The 20,771-nt window shown below is 43.5% G+C and overlaps 1 protein-coding gene across 1 annotated transcript in view; it reads right to left on the reverse strand.

Annotated features, from left to right (window-relative positions):
- The window catches only part of GLIS3 (GLIS family zinc finger 3), a 430,817-nt gene that overhangs the window by 407,194 nt on the left and 2,852 nt on the right, over positions 1–20,771 (reverse strand). The window contains exon 2 of the mRNA XM_029919687.1: positions 9,521–10,016. Coding sequence (XP_029775547.1) covers positions 9,521–9,917 — 397 coding nt within the window. The 5' untranslated portion in view covers positions 9,918–10,016. The remainder of the gene's footprint in view (positions 1–9,520; positions 10,017–20,771) is intronic.

Genomic DNA, 20,771 nt, shown 5'->3' on the forward strand with positions numbered 1-20,771 from the left:
ACAAGTTCTCTGAAGCTCACCTTCTCTCTACCCAAGATCCCCAGAACTCGTCTGTCTCACTGCCTTGACCCTGCCTTCCACCCACCAACATGGATGGATGCAAAGACCAGTTCCGGGCCTTCTTCCCCATTTTGAGCCCTGCCCTCTACCTCCATCCTCAACGTCCAGCTCTGTTCACCAGCATCATGAAACCAAAGCCAAAGACGAGAGGTGCCCTGGCCACACTCCTGCTCAAGGACACGTGGCCAGGTCTGCCCTTGGCCTAGACCCTGCCCGTTTGGAAAGAGGGAGAAAACATTTTACACATGAAGAAACTGAGGCAGGGCAGACAAGGTCACACACCAGCATTGCTTGAAGAGGAGTGTGGGTCTTCTGAGTCCAGGGTCCACCATGTTTCTCCTACACCCGTGCTTCTCAGATTTCAATGTGTACTCACAAGGTCAGCTTCATAATGGCAAATGTTGGGTCCCTTGTTCCGGAGAAAATTATTGCCCGTTCTCTAGTCTCTCTCTTGACTGGTTATGGTTTTATTTTTTGTTTTGGGGTATTTTTTTTGTTTTGGGGGGGTTTTTTGCTATTTGCCACTTCTGCATGGGGAGGTACTCAGAACCTCACATCAGATGGGGCACACTGAGCACATGTACCCAGCCCTGACCTCCCCACACTCATGCCCGGGTCCCCACTGCAGGCAGAGGGCATCTGTGGGCACCCACCGGGTGGGGGCAGGAAGCCTGCCTGGAGCTGTCCTGGCAGCACGTAGGACCACACATGCACGAACTGAGCCTCCAGGCCTCCCACACAGGCCCCAGTGTCCCATCGGATTTCACCTACAATGCACAGCTTCAAAGATAAAATCAGTAAGAATGTCAAGACAGCACCACCGGGCACTGAACCCCAAACACAGGGCACTGCTTCTGAGCACGTGCCCCCTTACAGTCACTACTCACACGGCAGGAAGCCGCTCCTGTGCTGGGTCTTGTTAAAAGGCACAATGTGAATAAGAGACCTCTGACGTAGGACCTTGCTATTCAAGGATAGTCTGCAGCCTCGAGGAGCAGGTTAGAAACGCACAGTGTCAGGACCGCCCCAGACCCACTTATTTATTATTTCAGAGCCAATTGCAGGCCTCCTATTTCTTTCATTATTCAAATAAGGCAGCCATAAAGATAGGTATTAAATATAAGTCACCATAAACAGTGTGGAGGTACCTCAAAAAACTATTTATAGAACTCCCTTATGACCCAGCAATAGCATTGCTGGGGATTTACCCAAGAGAGACAGAAATGCTGATGCATAGGAGCACATGTACCCCAATGTTCATAGCAGCAATGTCAACAATAGCCAAAAAATGTAAAGAGCCGAAATGTCCATTACCTGATGAGTGGATCAAGAAGATGTGGTATATATTCATGATGGAGTACTACATGGCAATGAGAGGGAATGACATATGGCCTTTTGTAGGAAAGTGGATGGACCTTGAGGGTGTCATGCTGAGCGAAGTAAGCCAGGCAGAGAAGGACAGATACCTTATGTTTGCACTCATAGGTCTAACAGGAAAACAGGAGAAACCTAATGGAGGACCAGGGGGAGCGGAGGAGGGAGAGAGAGTTGGGGAGAGAGAGGGACGCAAAACTTGAGAGACTACTGAATACTGAAAATGAACTGAGAGTTGAAGGGGAAGGAGAAGGGGGGAAAAGAGGTGGTGGTGATGGTGGAGGGCACTTAAGGGGAAGAGCACTGGGTGTTATATGGAAAACAATTTGACAATAAAATATTATGGAAAAAAATATATATAAGTCACCATCCATTGTATCCTTAAAATTTGATGGGTCAGAAGTAGCAAATCTATTCATATTCACGGTATCTTCTTGTCCGGGGTGAGACACGCTACGTGACTTCTGCATATACTGACGTCACTCAGGTGGCCCTGGCACGAAGATGGCCTGATTCCTGCCAGGGAGACAGTGCCACCCCCACTCAGAAGGGCCCATGATTGGAAACTGGAAAGTGGGTAAGGGCCCACTTCCGCAGCTTGTGGATGGAAGAGCAGCTGGACGGCGGTGACATTTACAGGTTCCTGTTCAGGAATGGCAGCAACCATGAACTCTAAGGGGTGGTGGGGAGGAACAGGGGTTCCCAGAACTCCTGTGGCAGGAGCTTCAGGCCGTGGAGTCCCGCTCAGCATCGACCCGCACAGGACGCAGAGAATGAGATCTCCAGCAAACTGAGCCTCAGTCTCATAATCCCTAAAAATGGGGCCAGTCACTCGTGCCCTGCCCACAGGATGGGAGCCTTTGCTCAGCCCAAAGGAGACCATCAGTATGCCAGTTCGTGAACCATAAAACACCGCGCGAGTCCTAAGCTGCTGCTGTTTAACAGTCTTAGAAAATACTACAGGTGGGGCGCCTAGGTGGCTCAGTTGGTTAAGCGGCTGACTTCAGCTCACGTCATGATCTCGTGGTTCTTGAGTTCAAGCCCTGTGTCTGGCTCTTTGCTGACAACTTGGACCCTAGAGCCTGCTTCAGAGTCTGTGTCTCCTTCTCTCTCTCTCTCTGCCCTTCCCTGCTCACACTCTGTCTGTCTCTCAAAAGTAAATAAACATTTTTAAAAATTTTAGAAAATGCTACAGGTGACTAGCGAATGCTATATTCCAGCTTCGCGTGGTATCGGAGGCAGGTCTAGGGGGCAGGGAGCATGATAGAATACATTCTTTTCAAGGTGGAATGTTGTGAGACTGACAAATCACCTTTACAGCTAGAACAAATCATGCCTGCTCTGCAGTAATACTTGGAAATCCATCATCAATGTGATTTACACGCTGCACCAATAAATCACACAAAGTATAGACTGTGTGGCCCAAAGAGGAAACAAAAGTAAACACCGTGTTTCACCTGCACTGTTGGCGGGACAAAATGAAAACCCTGGCTGCCTCAACTGGCATAATGCCGTTGGTCCCTCACTGGTTTGGTTATTTTTGGAACCTTTTATGGAATATTAACTTTATGTGCTCTAATTCTGCAGGAGGCCACATTGGAAGTGCAAAGAAATACAAATAATTAAAAAGCAGAAGTGAAAAAAAAAGTAACCAAGTATTTTTCCCCAACTTTCAGTAGTGAGTATATCAAACAATTATATATCATCAATGTGTTGAATTAACTGAATGAATATATCAGTCAATATATCAATGCATCTCTTCAAAAATGCAAGACCCCACTTGATACCCTTACCCCAGCACTAACATGACAACATTCAACACGCCTCACTCACTGGGGCTAGCAAAAATTTTTTTTTATTGTTTGTCCAGGAATAAACATAAGTAAAGGAATGATATAGAAAAGTAACATTTTAAATCAGTGGCAGTATTTTAAAATTTATACTGTGCCAGTGGGGGAAAAATATGAAGCTAACTGACCCACTAAGGAATCAAGCAGTAACCTAAGCTCCAGGTTATAACCAATTGAATTAGCAAAGCACAAACAGAAAAAAAAAACAAAATAAAATTTGATGTATTATTTAAAGTACACTACTCTGTAGACCTCCCAGACTCACATATTTAAAAAACAAACAAACAGGTCTTTACAAGAGACACCAACCTTAAGTTCTACAAAAGAGTTTTCTAATTCCAATTAGTTAGTGCCCTTTGTTGATATTATTCCGCATTTTCTGACCAACAATAATGAATAACCCACAAGCGCTAATGAGTAACTAACTTCCTTTGTCTCCAAGGACAGCAGAGCCCAACAAGAAATGTCAGAGGCCCTAAAGTAAAATAAAAAACCTTTACAATGGAAATCTTCCCAATTACACGGTCCTACAGGGACTGAGAATGTGGAGTTGTCTTAAATATTTAAGTAGCTGTGTCAAATGTGCTTAAAGGGAGGATCATAAAGCTGATTTCCCAGATGCTTTGAAAAATGCATTTCTACCAGTCTAATGACAGTCCATAACTGTTGAACAGGAAGTAGGGAGAAACGCCATTACTGGTAGAGATAAGTGAGGTTCTGTACTCCCCAGTCCTGGCAGGGCCGGGAGGTGGCCAGGTGGGGGACAGCCCGCATGCTCACGCAGTAGCTCAGATAAACACAAACACGCTCAACTCAGTACATTAAACATTCGCGTGTAGAAAGAAATCATTTTTAAAACTAATCTCTACTATCGGAGAAAGGTAAAGCTAAAAGTGACTCCGATGGTCGCACAGAGCAAATCAACGGACACACGGGCGCTGCAGAGGGGCACGGACCCCGCAGACCAGCGAGGAATGCACGAGGAGGGCTCTACACTGTTCTGTTCTGACTGGAACACATTAGCTGCTTCTGACGGATCTCTTAACCCTGTGCACGCACGGGGCCTGGAAGCAAGGACAACCCAGAGCCAGTAAAAGCACGCCTTGTCCAGTTTTCCAAATATTTCTCAGTAAGAGGGACCCTAGTTTGGGGGCAAAATGGCTGATTCCGAGTCTAGGGCAGGGAAGTAAAAGTGGACCTAGAATATCTTGTCAGGTGTGAACACAAGGAAGGGCTTAATGGGAACACGTCAAAAGGCCGCACAAACTGGCCTGAAAGGGCTCGCACCTGCCAGGTCTGGGACAGTCCAAGCCTCAGGAAAGATTAGCGATGATGAGGAATCACAACCCAGGACTTTTAGAAGGAATACATGAGGTCTACAGTGATTCTTGAAAAAATGAGAGAGAAGAATTCTTCTTGCAAGGAAAATGCCAACTAACAGCAGAAAATAAATACTGGAATCAGAAAATCACCATTAGGCAATTAATAACGTAGTGACAATTCGCATAAGCGTCACTGAAGGAGAATAACCAGAACTGGCTTGACCACCACTACCCTCAGCTCCTTAGTCCACACGGATTTTCACTTAGCACTCGCTTGTTTTTATTTTTGTGATAAAGTACACCTAACCTAAAACTGACCATCCTAACCATTTTATTTTGTTTTAAAGTTTATTTATTTAAGTAATCTCTCCACCCAACATGGGGCTCGAACTCACGACCTCAAGCTCAAGAGTCACTCTCCACTGAGTGAGCCAGCCACGTGCCCCCTGCCATCTTGACCAGTTATTTATTTATTCATTAAGTGTATTTATTTGAGAGAGAAAGCATGAGTTGGGGAGGAGCAGAGAGAGAGGGGGGAGAAAGACAGAGAGAGAGAGGTGGGGGAGGGGGGGAGATCATGACCTGAGCCAAAGTCAGACATTTAACTGACTGAGCCACCCAGGCGCCCTTAATTATTGTTGAAGTGTATAGTAAGTGAACTCGCCCTGCTGGGCAAGGTGCATCTCCAGACCTCCCCACTGCCCCTCCCTCAGTCGACGGCAACCCCCAGTCTACTTTCTGTCTCTGTGAGTTCACTCTTCTAGGAACCTCATGTAAGAAGAATCCTGTGGCCTCTGTCTTTCTGCACTTGGCAGGAGTCACTCAGAACGGTGTCTTCAAGGCTCACCCATGTTGTAGCGGGTGTCGGAATTTCCTTCCTTTTTAAGACTGAAAAATATTCCATTGTGTGCATAAGACATACATATTATTTACCCATCCATCTGCCTCCACTTGGGTGCTCCCACCTTCTGTCATACAAAGTGCTGGCTTTGTCATCACAACTACTGGAAGGGCAGCTTTGCAAAGAGGTGACATCACTGAAAGGAGCACGGGGCAATCGAGGGTTGAAAGTCTGGACCTCCACAAGCTGGCGGTTTGCCTGGGGTCCAAAGGATGCCGCGTAGCCTGTTTCCCTCAAAAGTAAACATCTCCTGTGGTTCTCCAAGTTTGCTGGGCACCCCAGTGCCTTTGGCACACTACTTGAGACCCATGCTCTATGACGGGAAAGCCACTGTCACGTGCGTTTTCAGCTGAGGGGAACTCCCTCCTTAAGTAAGTAACAGAAACACTACCATTAGGTTTCTATTTCTCACAAGGCCCCCACGAGATACTTCTCCAATCTCCAAGTCCGATATGTGCCTATGTGGCAACGCTTAGGTAATGTATTTTCTGTGCCAAATTCCACTGGACTCCTGAGAGATAGGATAGTCACTCTCAAGGCCAGAAAATGTATTTTCTTAGCCACCCTATAAAAAATACTTAGCCCCAAAGTAATGGGACCCCACTGTGACAGCTTTACGTCAACTTTAGCAGGTCACAAGGTGCCCAGATATTTGGTCAAATACCATTATGGGTGTTTCTATGAGGGTTTTTGGAGGAGAATTACATTTAAATCAGCAGACTGAGTAAAAGAGATTGTTCTTCCTCAGCGGAGAGACCTCGCCCCATGAGTTGAACTTCTGAATAGAATAAAAGGCTGACCTTCCACCAAGCGAGAGTGAACTCTTCCCTGAATGACTGCCTTCACGCTGTGACATCGGCATTTTTTCCTGCCTTTGGACCCAAAATGAAATGTTGGGTCTTCTGTGTGTCACACCTGCTGGCCTTCAGAAAGGGACTACACCATTGCCTTTCCTAGTTCAAAGCCATCAGCTCTCCCAGGTCTTCAACTTACTGACTCATCTTCTCTTCTTGGGAATGGTCGGCCTCCACGTCTATTCAGATACAGGTATCGGCACAGGCAGAGATATATTTCCTATAGGATCTACTTCATTCAAGGACTCCCTACCTAGTACACCCACAGAGTCACAGGCTCTTAGCACCCATCTATCTGGGTCATGGCAATGTCAGTAACACATAAGAAATCAGTGACAGATCCCAGAAGAGATGTCAACCTCAAGTTTATCACACCATTCCATCACATCATCCCCAAGGTTAAAACCCTTCCACAACTCACAGTGTGGTCAACATAGATCCAAACTCCTCAGCACATCACTCAAAACCTTTATCTGACCTCTGCTTATTCCTCTCCCAGTCTCGTCTCTTACCACAGTCTGTACAGCCCCCAGCGGGGAATCAGGCAGAAGTGAATGAAATGCACCATATCTCTCCCTCCAGGTTTTGAAGGTGCTCGTCTGTCTATGCAGAGTAGTTTCCAGACAGCATCCCTCACACACACATGACATACAATTTGCATGATTGCAAAGCTAGCTACTTATCCTTCAGGTTCCACCTAGATGTCCTACTCTCCTCCCAGACCAACGCATCAAGCACAGGTGGGGAGGGGAGAACCCTCCAAATGTGGCCCGACTGCCCTCAGGGTATCACTATCAGAGCCCTAACTGTGCTTTAACTGCCCACTCCTTTGTCGGAATTCTACTAACTCCTCGAGAACCAAGGCTCAGGTTTTCTTGGCTACTGTAACGCTAAAGCAGTGGCTCGCCTATCAGACATGCTCAATAATTCTCTGCTGAGTAAATGACTGGATGGAGTTCAGTCCCGGATCACCATCCTCAGCCATTTACATTAATGAGATCTGAAAGACACACATTCAGCCACTGCTGGCACCATCCAGAGTGGTACCCAAGCTCCCAAGGCCAGAAACGATGGCAATACTGCTCTCTTCGACCCCTGGTCCCTGCTCAGGCTCGCCCCCACCGTGCACATCCAGAACAGGCACCACGAGCTCAGAAGCTGCGCAAGGAGCCAGAAAGCTGCAAAGAGGAGACTCGGGGGCGGCACTAACGCTTACATGTTCCCTGAGCCCCAGGATGTGTGATCCCTGAGAGCTCACCAGCCCGGAATTCCCTGAAGCACTGTCCTTCAGCCATGAGCGCAGCCGTAACCACTGCTGCACACTGTCCAAGTAATGTCCCCAAACTCCCTCCCAGGTGGCAATGCTGAAGCCACTTCTACTTTCTAGACCTTAGTTCCTGTATCAGTTAATTTAATAGTAGCACACGACTCAAGGCCGTTGTGAGAAATATAACTGAGATCACATATTGGAAGTCTTCAGTACAGGGCCGGACCCGTGCTAAGTTATGACATAACAAATAGAAGTCATTAACATTATCAGCATTGTCACTGCCAGCCAGGATTTCAACACAAGTAGACGAGACAGCAAGCTACGGCACACTAGACAAGCGTGAGCAGAAAGAGTCTACTGGGTCTCCGCCCCTGCAAACCCAAGGACACGAGTTTGACCTCAAGGAACATAGTTTGTCACCCACGAGCACAGCACCCTGCGATGATGGGGTGTGGAGGCAGCCCCAGGAGAAGTGTGCCCTAAACTCATACTAAACATCAGTGGGTCTGAGAAACAAAACAACCGGAAACCAAACATAAACCTACGCCAATAAACCAATAAACCAATAAATAAATAAATAAGAAAAAAGCTACATATATGTTTCAGGTTTTTCCTTAATCGGCCTGTTTATACCATGGAGAGAAATACAGAGACGCTAAAACAACTTTTTGGTTATTTGCCTGATAAAAATAATTATTTGCCCTAACTGGGTGAGCCATGAGTTAAGTGGGTGAATGGCTACTTGGACGGCTAGTAATTCCATTTGATAGTGTAAGCACTTAATATAAACATTTAAAACCAAATGCTACAAATACCTAAAGGAATATATAATTGCGCTATTTTGCATAACAAAGCTGTGGTTGTCACGAGACACACAGTCTTTTTCTGGCCCAAATACACATCTCGTTTGCAATATAACTCATTAAGCCAACATCGGTTTCTAGAGAGAGTGTGCCCTTTGAATAATCTGCTATTCTCCAACAATTATTCTTGGATTTAAAATACACATTATCCTAATACTATTGAATTAAAAGCACATTCTCTCTGCATTTCAAATTAACCAAGTTTTCCAGTTCTCCACAAGCCCCCAAACATGCTCTTTCGCTTTTTCTTCTAGCTCTCTTCGCTCCTGTCACTAGCTTTGTTACAAAACTTACACGTTCTGCTCTAGGAATAATTTTTTATCATTTCTGTGTACTAATTCTTCACTTTATTGGCTATTAACATTTCTCTTCTTTTATTCTTTTCTTTCCATACCTCTGACACCCAACTAGCACAATGAGCATTCCGGCCGCCCCTCCTCCGGGGCCTACTGAATTCAGCCCCTTTGTACTTCCAGGGGATAGGACCCCACAAACTCACTCTTGTCCTTCCTCCACCGACCCACCCTCATCCCTGTTTCTTTTCTTTTCTTTTCTTTTCTTTTTTTTTTTTAATGTTTATTTTTGGGAGACAGAGAGACAGAACACAGGCAGGGGATGAGCAGAGAGAGACAGAGACACAGAATCTGAAGCATGCTCCATGCTCAGCACAGAGCCCAATGCAGACTCGAACTTGGGAACTACGAAATCATGACCTGAGCTGAAGTCAGACGCTCAACCAACTGAGCCACCCAGGTGGCCCCCATCCCTGTTTCTGATCTCTCTGTGTCTCCTTCCACTCCGCTTCACGGTCCCACAAGGCATCACATTTGCCACCGTGGCCTCCTCGCCATTACACGCACATACACGTCCACCCCCTGACCACGTGTGCTACATACTGTGAGACCATTGGCTCTGATTCTGACGTTCAATCACATACTTTTCCAGAAGATTTGCTGGCAGAGGAGGAACTAGGGGGAGGAAAAAAATAGTTTCCACTTGTCAAAGATCCCAGAAAGACAATCCTACCTTTCCCAGGATTTGGAGGAAAGGGACTTCCAAACTCCTGCTGCTTTGGCTTTAAAGTGTGTGGCCCTGACATGCCTCCAGCCTGGGCGACCTGGAATCGTGGCTTCCCGTTGGTGAGCACTTGTCTCCGGGGGCTCAGGGCAGGAAGATGGAGGCGGCTCTCGGCCGCGCCGCTCTGAGGGGCCAGCCCTCCTCCCGACGGCATCTTGAGATGGAGGCTGTTAGCGAGACTTCCGAGACTTCCGATAGCGGAGCTCAACGTGCTGCCACAGGACGAGGGGCTAGGAGTCCCGGAATGGGCGCAGATGGGAGGGATGTGGTGGCCACTGACCATCCCAGGCCCCTGGGGGCTTCCCGACGTCCGGTGGAGACTCATGCTGCATGACCTTCCATTCATTCTGAAAAACCCCGCAGCCAGGATGGTCAAATATCCAGTGGCACTACTGAGTCCTTTCCGGCAAAGTCCAGGAAGTTATCCATAGTGTGGGTTATTAGCCTGTTTAAAAGAATAAATGCAGGCAGTTTTAAAGGTAAAAATGAAAGTAAGTCCCAGTGAGTTTCCAACCAGTAGCATTCATATCAAGAAGAAAAGAAGCACTCTTAGCAAAACAGCCTTTTACGTAAGGTGGGGTCACCAGACACACAGTTTGCTGGCAGGCACTCGCCCCTCCTGCAGGCGCGGCAGACGTGGGTTATGGATCACTGCATCGTTTTGTTTGCCACTGAGCCCTTCTCAATACAGCGCTCTTGGCAACGACAACCAATCAACGGGTGCCAGCTTGCAAAATGAAACTTATTTCGCTCCCTGGAGGATCTGTCCATCCTAGTTCACTTGTGCCCCAGTGAGTCTTGGGAAACCCAAAGCATCAGCTTCATGAGCTGTGAGACCAAGGCCTCAACGTTTCCAGGAAACAAACAAAAGATACAGCCTCTGAACGAGACTGGGAGGATATTAAACTACCTCCGATTTTTACTGTACAGGCAAATTTTTCACATTCCCTAGACTTACAAAAGATAAAAATATGGGATGTTGCAAAGATGTCATACGCCCATATATCCAAATACAGCAGAATTGGAGTCTTGGTTCCATGATGATCCTGAGTTACAGGGATGGAAAAAGAATCAGTATCACCATACTCTTACCTTCTATTAAGACCCTAGGAAAGGAAAAAGTCTCTGCAAAACATTTTATGGAAAGGCTAACCAAAGAAGAGCCCTTCTAACGGTAAATACGTCCACCAGATTCCACACACAGGAAATCAACCGCAGTTGCACAAGCTTCCGTCCGCCATTCCACCATGCCTTCCCTCAGCAGCAAAGCGAGAACCGAGTACTGATGAGACCGTAGGACGTCATTACCATCTATGCATTACGATGTCAGTACGCTTTGTTTACAAATCTTTAGGAAAGGCCATTCCCCGCCTTGATCTGTAACAGCTCCCCAAAACATCCACAGACTGAGTGAGGTGATTGTCACTAGTACAAATGAATGACAGACATGGTCACAATCTGTATTCTTCTCCACAGATAGGACAGTCATGAAAAGAGGCCAAAGCTGAACAAATGCAGAAAACAGAGGACTGTGTGCAATGCAGGTGTGGTCAGATCTTCTCAACTGAATGATTCCTGCTTTTTCTGTATGATCCACTCAGAGTCTTGGACAAATACTTCCAACCAGTTCCTAAATGAATGGCTCTATCAGTCATCAAGGACAGAACATCACCGAGAGAAAACTCTCTGTGAAGAGTTTTTTTCCTTTTATCCTTTTAAAAAATCAAAAAACATTTGATTTTCAAGTCAAGTGCTCACTGTGCCCTTAGCATTATGTGTTCCCATATGCTGAGAAACTTCAAAAATTATTAACAATACAACATTGGGAATGTTTTCCTCGTCTTTACCAATTCTCTGCCTTATTAAGAATACTAGGGGCACCTGGTTGGCTCAGTCGGTTAAGCATCCAACTTCAGCTTAGGTCATGATCTCATGGGTGGTGAGTTCAAGCCCTGCGTCAGGCAGGCTCTCTGCTGTCAGCACGGAGCCCACTTCCAACCCTCTGTCCCCCCTCTCTCTGCCCCCTCAAACGTGCACTTTCTCTCTCTCAAAAAATAAGAATTAAAGAAAAGAATTCTATTAGTCTAAGGCATCTAGGTGGCTCAGTCATCAAGTGTCCAACTCTTCATTTCAGCTCATGTCATGATCTCACACTTCAAGAGATCAAGCCCCACATTGGGCTCCGCTGACAGTGTTAAGCCTGCTTGGGATTCTCTCTCTCCCTCTCTCTCTCTCTGCCCCTCCATCCCTCCTTAACTCTCTCTCTCAAAAGTAAACATTAAAAAAAAAGAATCCCATCAGTCTGTATTTCATACTACCAGGCCATCCAGTCCCGAGAAATACTCTGATCTTTAGCTCCTGCCCTTCCCTCCACGACAGCCCCCAAGGAAGGAAAAGAATGCAGCCTACCCAAACCATATTTAAGTTGTTTTATGAAACAGCAAGAAATGGAGCCTGGCGTCAAACTGGTTGTAAGATGTTGGTTTTTCACACTGGAAAAATCCTAATGCCTTTTCTGCTGTGTCCATTTAAAGAGAAATACCATGTACATTCGGCTGCTCTGTTGATTCATGGGTTGATGGTGAGCAAGTCACTTAATGTCTCTGTGCTTTGCCAGAGGATATCGGCCATCTATTCTCCACTCATTCATAAAACAGTGGTTTCTGAGTAGTCTGAACACTGCAGAAGAGAGCCCTTATTCACTACCAACCTAAATAAATCTATACATATATGTGTATATACATATATAAATAAGTAAACATATATGTATATACACATATGTGTATATATAAACACATGCATATATAACACACATATATATGTGCATGTGTGCATGTGTGTATATACACACACAGATACATATACATACATATGTCGTATTGGCAATTTGTTGAGAATAAGGGATCATCCAAAATGACTGGCGTGATGAGTCACTGTGAGCCTATGTGACCAATGTCTGCAGATGTGCGGACTGTGCCCATTTCCAGGTTTTCAAAAATAAAGGAGTCATTTCTCTGGCAGGAAGATCATATGCAAGCAGGAATTCTCACCAAATGTCTGGATAAAGACACGTAAGTAGGTGCGTAGCATTGGGTCAGGTCATTAAAAAGGTGAGGGTGTAAGAAAAAGAGAGCGCTGAGAAGTTAATTAAGCATCAGACACTCAGGGTGCCTGTCAAATGGGACTTTTATTCTATTTTATTTATAAACTGGGCTCCTGTTTTAAATCGCTTTAGGTTGAAAGCAACAACAATAACAAAAAAGCACTTAAATTTTATTGCTGAAAAAGCAACAGCCAGAGAGTGAAGTGGTTGATGCCAGAAAGAAACACCGGTAGGGCAGGGGCGAACGAGCTGAGAAAACCAGGCTCAGGTCAAAAATAAACTGTATGTGAAAATATGCTTAATAATCCAGCGTTTCAGTGTTAAATAATTATGCCAACAGATTTCTCAAGCATTAGAGACCAGAATTTAAAAATCAATTTTTTCTACTGATATTATAACACACTATATACTTTTTAGCTAGGCCATATGATCATTTATAATCCTAGGTCCACTTGGTAACAAAAAAGAATAAACTGCTAACTTTTAAGAAAGACACTTACTCATTGAGGCAGAGAGGAGAAAAGCACTCAACTAGAAGGTGGGACACCAGAGTTCTACCTTGGGCACGTCATTTATAACTTCTTCGGACTCAGCGCTTTCATCCATAAAATAAGGAAGTTGGTGATCATCACTAAGGTCTCTTGAAATTCTGATCTTCCATATTAATTAAGGTAAGGAAGATGATCAAAAATACCCAATTATGAGTCGCCTGGGGGGCTCAGTCAGGCAAGCATCCAGCTTCAGCTCAGGCCATGATCTCGGGTTCATGAGTTGCAGCCGGCATCTGGCTCTCTGCTGTCAGCACAGAGCCTGCCTCACATCTTCTGTCCCCCTTTCTCTCTGCCCCTGCCCTGCTTGCACGCTCTATCTCTCTCAAAATAAATAAACTTTAAAAGAAAATACCCACTTACTGTGATCAAGGATACATATGTAGATTTTATACCTAGGGCACTTAAATCAAGGGGACGGGGTAAACATCGAAGCAAAACTAGTAATGTTCATCCACTCCAAAGCCAGAGATAGCAGGAGGCCCGCACATTAGCAGCGTGCTGAGAGACAACACTTAAAAGACAACCTTGAAAATACTGTATCAGGATTAAATTTGCCTATGCTTTGCCAGAAAGTGAAATCATAACTAATCAATATCAAAACCCAAGGGGTAGTATCCCATTGGCAGACATTCTTTTATTTAAAAATTTACTCAGGTTCCCTAGAATTACTTTTTCCTTCAACCTTCGGTCAGGATCTTCCCTCAAGCTATCAAGAGAAAAAAAGAAGAAGAAGAAAAAGCAAGAAACATCCAAAAGTACAAATTTAGGGTACTCTGAATCTGACATATTGTTACATTTGGAGTTTTAATACTCTATTGGTTCAAACAATAAAAATGTTCATTCTGTCAAATGAGTCAGGGTGAGTTCATAGATCCTTCCTTTTGACCACTTCCAAACTCCTCAAACATACTCCTTTAGGTCAGGTCTAAAAGGAAGTTTCTTAACTCCTAAGGAAACTGAGGGACAAAACCACTTAATGATTTCACTAGTTTTCTGGAAAAGCTATGACTTTGATCAAAATACAAAATCATGACTCTACCTTCTACCCAAGGCTCTAGGCACTGTGGCTCATAGATTAAAAGTTTCAACAAACGAAAAGCAATATTAACTCATCCATTCAAGAACATTCCAAAAACACGAGTTCCACAATACCTATTTACAGCCAAGAGCTCTTTCTTAGTAAACATCATTAATAAACTCATCTAGAGTCATAATTCATCTGATGAGCCAGTTAATTATTAATTTTCATACATCATTTCATTTCCTTAGGCTACATTTAGCCTTTGTTATATTTTCCATTCCTTATGCCACAGGCGCTATTCTTTCCCTGCACAGAAAACCTGATAATGAGACACAAAATCCTGTCAGCAGACAAACTACTCCTGAGTTGGCTTCTTTTTTACATCTAAGCCACCTAAAATAGGGGTTTTATTGATTCTTTTTATTCTTTTCCCTTCAGGTTAACGATTGTGTAATTTCATTAACTGCTTTTTCAACGTCTCTGCCTTGATCAGTAATAGACCCGAGCTATTCGTCTGTCCTTCTCCGGTTACAGAGCTTATAGCCAGAAGAATATAGAAATGAAAAGCCTATTGATGGATAATATAAATTAGTCTCATGCACGGCTGCGGTGTGAAGCACATTTTGCAATTCAGTCAAGGACAGATAGAGCTGAATGTTCTCAGATCCGAGGAGTTCATTTTAATAAGCAGCATGTACCTTGTCCTAACACAGGTGACTGACTCCTCAGAAAAGATTGTATAAACAAAAACCAATCGTGTAAGTCATTTTATTGGCAACAATATAAACACAGCTATATTAGATGAATCCAATAAATCAAAATCATTCTTGTCTCCAATTTTAACGAGAGGAAAGTGCAAACATGTACCCGTGAACCTGGAGGATATTACAGAGGAAATGCATTGAATGTGTACAATATCATTTCTCTAAATTGAAAGGGAGGGCACTGAATTATGACCAAGTAACCCACGACAACGGAGGGTTGATCATTTCTGAGGGTTTACAACTTTATTCAGTGAGACCGACAGATTCACAGACTTCACAACAGAGGCTGCACCGACACAGAGAGGGACGCTGCCACAACGGTGAGACACAGAACACAAACCTGGGGGGTCACCCCCGGTAACCAGCACACACAGACCCCACGGTCATGCAGGCACTGCCAAGGTCTGATGCGGACAACGCAGAGAATGTTAGCATACTTATTCTGAACACTAAGATGTATGTATAGATACTACTCAATATAACCACCAATAAGATACGATCTTAAAAAATCAAGGAGGCTTAGCACTGAGTTCTATCAATTAAAAATTATGAAGATAAATTATTGTTCCCTCCAGAGATTCAAGACTGAGCTTTCATTCAAGACCACTCAGAAAAGATACTACAATGAATACTGTAGAGCTCATCTGATAGGATCTCTGACTGTTTTCTCCATGGATTTCAACCCTTACCTATCTAGACATACACATATTCTAGTATTTTTATTTTCAGATTTTGTAAAAATTTTCTCAACAGAAACAATCTTCCCTAAGTATGGTGTAAAATATCTGGCAGTTACCCTTTTAAATTTAAGTTAGAGGCTACGATATTCAAAACATAGGTAGTAAATACAGACAAAGGTAAGAGAAAGGGAGAAGAAGGACGGACATAAGAGAAAAATAAACAAGTCCAATTTGGAACTTTATTGTCTAAGTTAGTCAATCCTAACCTAAAAATCAAAGCAGAATTGAGAACCTTCCACATAAAACCAATGATTACACATTACTAGAAGGAACTCAGAACCTTCAGGAAAATATACTGGCGGGCAATATTAAAGGTTCAGTAACCTCCCTCAGAATCCACTCTCCATACTTCATCTATATAACTCTCATACCCCCTCAGTTTACTAAATGTCCCTCCTTTCAGGAGCAATTAACCTACACATGTTTCATTTACCTTGCCTCAATCATGAACTCATCAATGAGTATGGAAAGTTCTAGAAACCTGTGGCCCTACCATAAATGGCATGGGAGAAGGGAATAATTAGGACTGTAAGAAATCACACAAAATGAGAATGAACTTGGAACCATAAAGATTTTTTAAGACAAACATAGGTATTACGGTCAGAAAGTAACCATGCCAATGGCCATAAGTTCCTAGATCTTTGTTTAACAAAGTAATGAAGTTTCCAAAGCAGTGTTTTTCAAACTGGTGGCAGTCTGAGAGTAGGCCCTGAAATCAATTATTTAATGGAAAAAAGTGTTTTGTAATGAAACAGAACTGACCAGAGTAAAATAGAAACTGTCAGAGTCCATCAAATGGATTCATGGTTAAGTACTGCTTTACTTCAGTTTACGGACTACACATGTCCGTAGATCTTAATGCATTCAGTGTATTCTGGGTAAGATGAAAAAAATGTATTTTACTGTGAGTTACAGTCAAAAAGGCATAAAACTCACTGTTAAAAAGCAGTTAGACTATCTGCCTGCCCAGGCACCTAAAAAGAAAAAAAGCTACAGGAATAGGTAGAGTTGAAGAGCCAAAGCAAATATATGTCAAAATACAGCTGCATTAAATAAATATTCTTTATTTGTTAATTAATTAGTATAAATTGCTTATACATATAATGAAGGAAAGATCTAGAAATCTGACATTTTCAGCTTTGTAAAACATAAGGATTAAATAAAAAAAGGCTGTCGGACCACTGCCATCTTTCACTGTGCCTTTGACTCAGTAAATACCATCCGATCAGTATCAAACAAATCGACCAACTGATAGAATTAGGATCAAAATGACCCATGATTTTATTTCTCCTTGGTTGTAGAAACAGAATCTCATTCCCACAATGCCAAAGGGGGACGAGTTTAAATTAACACATTACTGTCCTTGAGAACTGAGTTTTTCCAAGCGTGTTCTTAATAGAAGTTAACCATCAGATCCCATGAAGAGGAATTTGAAATGGAAAAATGAACACATTCCTTATGATGTCACCACGGAGCTAATTACCTGAAGTGCAAAGAGTGAACGCCACATGGCCATGGTCGGAGACACAAAGGCTTCTTCAGAAACATGAAAGAGAGTCTGGCTGGAGGTTTCTCTTTCAAAACAAAAACAAAAACAAACCTCCACCTTTATACAAAAAGATACAAAGGTAGCAAAACTTGGCAAATGAAAACTGCCTTCTTTGTCATTTTTTGTTGTATGTACAAATGACTACTCAGTCTGCATGAATAGCTATTTACAAAGCTAAAGATCACATTCCTTTCGAAAAATAAGTATCTACTTACGGAAGATTCTAGAAATAAAACTGAATTTATCACTCACTAAACCAAATATTCAAGCATATTAAAGGGTCCCCTATCCCATGTATCACTGAGTGATTTCTTTCCTTCAGTGTAGTTATTGCTTAAAAGTGACCAATACAACTATTTTTAGTGTTGGTAGACAAAAGTTTTATACAAGTTAAATTATTTTCACTGACATCACTGCAGAAGTATGAACATTCACAACAATGACTAGGCCCTTAACCAACATGACAACATATTTATTTAAAAAAAAAAAAGGAAGGAGGAGGAGCAGAGAAAGAAAGAGAGAGAGAGAGAGAGAAAGACAGACATGAATGAGTCAAGTTACAGAAAGAAGTGGAACCTACTGGTCATGCTGAAAAGGTTGGGAAAACATTAATCCATTTCTTCACACACAAGGAAAACAAGAACCGTACACAACTCTGGCATCTGGCTCGCCTTCTGGGTACAGAATTCAGCAGGACTAGAAATGAGACTTCTCAGATCTGGCTGGGAACTTGAGGAACAACTGGTATTCAGGAAGTCTGAGCTCTGTCAAGGCCCCAGGGACAGGGTGTGACCTGGTGCTGTGCCCCTATCTGCCCATCTGCCGTAGGGACGTGTGGTCCCGCTCTTGGCCCTGAGGCGCTCACCTCAGCTGAGAAGGGCCCCAGCAGTGTCCTTCTGTTCTCCACGACCACGACGTACGTACAGGCCTCCTGATTCCAGGTTTACGGACAAACCCCCCCGATTCTGTTCCCAACGTGGGACATCATTGGATCCGTGTCTCTGCTCATCCTACTTACGGCCTTAGAATCCTTATGGGTGGTCCTTCCCTCTTCCCTTCTTCTGTCCACTTTTCCCCAAAATTCATATCCTCCACACCCTCCAGGCCCACCCCAAATACCCACTCTAGGCCCCACCCATCCTCTATTAATATCTGTATCTATTTGTAAAATGGTTACAATTATTATACATGGTTCATGGAATTACAAAGTATTAAATGAGATCATGCATGTTACTTGATTAGCTCCGTGCAGGGTACACAGAAGGACCCAATAAATGTTAGTGTTTTACTCTAAATACTTCTAACATTCATAACTTTCTACATTGCCTTATAGTTATTTGGCTCTGTTTCATCTCTCTGCCTAAATTACAATTTCATTAAGTTTAGGAGCCCTAATTTATCTTTGAACTGTCAGCAGCCCTTACATGTACAGTGATGGTATCATATTACACCTGAACATTTACACTGGTCATACTACATGTGTCCTACCTATTTACAGATTACATGTATTTATTGTATTCATACTTCTCACACTGTACTGCTCATTTATACTGAAGAATGCAGCATCACTGAAATAGATAATTATACATTTATAGCCTATATTTATCATTTACTGTCCAAATCCTGCACAATTGAGCCACATGATCACGCATCCTCCACTCAGTCTCCTGTGGAACCAGTTTAATCACGGTCGCATGCTCCCTCGTTTATTCCTTTCCCCAACAGGCAAAAAGCACAGATACTCTATGGCGCTCTTCTGAGCAGAAACATTACTCTTGACTTTATCTTGGCGCACTCACAAGCAATGAAAACTCATAGCTAAAAGCTGGGAAGCAAAGACAGTCATTTCAGCCCTGGGACCAGGCACTTCTTCTGATGTGGAGGTCGGTGGCCCTCACGGAGGAACCGTCAAATGTGCTCTGAGCTGCACAGTGGGAGGCACGTCTTCCTTCCTCGCCTGCGCTGGCTCCCCGCTGTACACTTCACTCCCGTCTACGGTCTCCCTACCACACCGTCATTGGGACAGGAAATACAGCTCCTGTCCTGGGAGCGTTTTCCTTGATTCTGTCATAGTACATAATGCCGGGCCAACTCACTTCTGCAAGCTAAACTGCTCCCACCATCTTTAAAGGGAAATCCAAATTATCTGACCAACTAAAATGTTGTTATGTAAGCAAAGCAGACAGACCCAAGAGTACATACTGAATCATCCTGCTTATATAAGTTATGTTTATTTATTTATTTATTTATTTATTTATTTATTTATTTTTAAGAGAGAGATAGAGACAGAGAGAGACAGAGCGTGAACAGGGGAGGGGCAGAGACAGAAAGAGACACAGAATCTGAAGCAAGCTCCAGGCTCTGAGCTAGCTGTCAGCACAGAGCCTGATGCGGGGCTCGAACCCACCAACTGTGAGATCATGACCTGAGCCAAAGTCAGACGCTCAACAGACTGAGCCACCCAGGCACCCCTATAAGGTATGTTTAAAGACAAGCAAACGTAACGTATCTGTTAGAAGTCAAGGCTGTGGTTACTCTTGGTAGGAACACAGTGACTGGAAGGCAGCATGAGGGTTGTTTCTGGAGTGTTGATAACCCTCTATTTCTTCATCTGGACTCCGGTTATTCAGCTGTGTTTAGCTCATGAAATTTCATCAATCTTAAGCTATGTGTACTTTTCTGTATGGATATCTTATTTCACCTCAATAAAACAAAATTGGGGTTTGTGTCAACTCTGCCTGAAGTAAATGGAAAACCTGGAACTTGGGCATCTTTTTATCAAACAACAGGTTAGAGTCATTTAAAGATTTTATCATGTGCCTCAGTCTCCAGGAGTGAGTAAGGCAGCACATCGTTTTTACTGCATAGATTTCCTATGTGCTGCTTATTTATTTTTTAATTTTTTTACCATTTATTCATTTTTGAGAGACAGAATGCGAGTGGGGGAGGGGCAGAGAGAGAGAGGAAGACACAGAATCTGAAGCAGGCTCCAGGCTCTGAACTGTCAGCACAGAGCCCAGTGTGGGGATGGAACCCACAAACTGTGACATCATGACCGGAGTCCAAGTCAGATGCTCAACTGACTGAGCCACCCAGGTGTCCCACCACTGATTTATTTTTTAATTTCATTTTCAATCCTAATGGATCCTATGAAGCAACCAAACTTAGTGAAAAGTTAGAGTCAAGTCCTGTATTACTACCTTCTTTCTTATACCCTCTACAGAGAATAATTACAGAAACACAGACAACTTCTGCAGGGAAGAGATGTGCCCTGGATGCCACTTCCTGAATGAATTCTCTTCTTTTAGAGGTACTTCATCTACACTTGGGAAGAATTATAAGCTAACATTCCAACTCCAGAGATCAGTACCTACAAGAAGAGAGGGACAGAAGTGAAAAGACTGCCCTCAAGACTTAACTTACTAGCAAGAAAGGACAGGCAGAGAAAAAAAACACTGAGGACACTCGGCTC

The sequence above is a fragment of the Suricata suricatta genome, chromosome 13 (assembly GCF_006229205.1).
Source record: "Suricata suricatta isolate VVHF042 chromosome 13, meerkat_22Aug2017_6uvM2_HiC, whole genome shotgun sequence".
NCBI classification, from domain to species: domain Eukaryota; kingdom Metazoa; phylum Chordata; class Mammalia; order Carnivora; family Herpestidae; genus Suricata; species Suricata suricatta.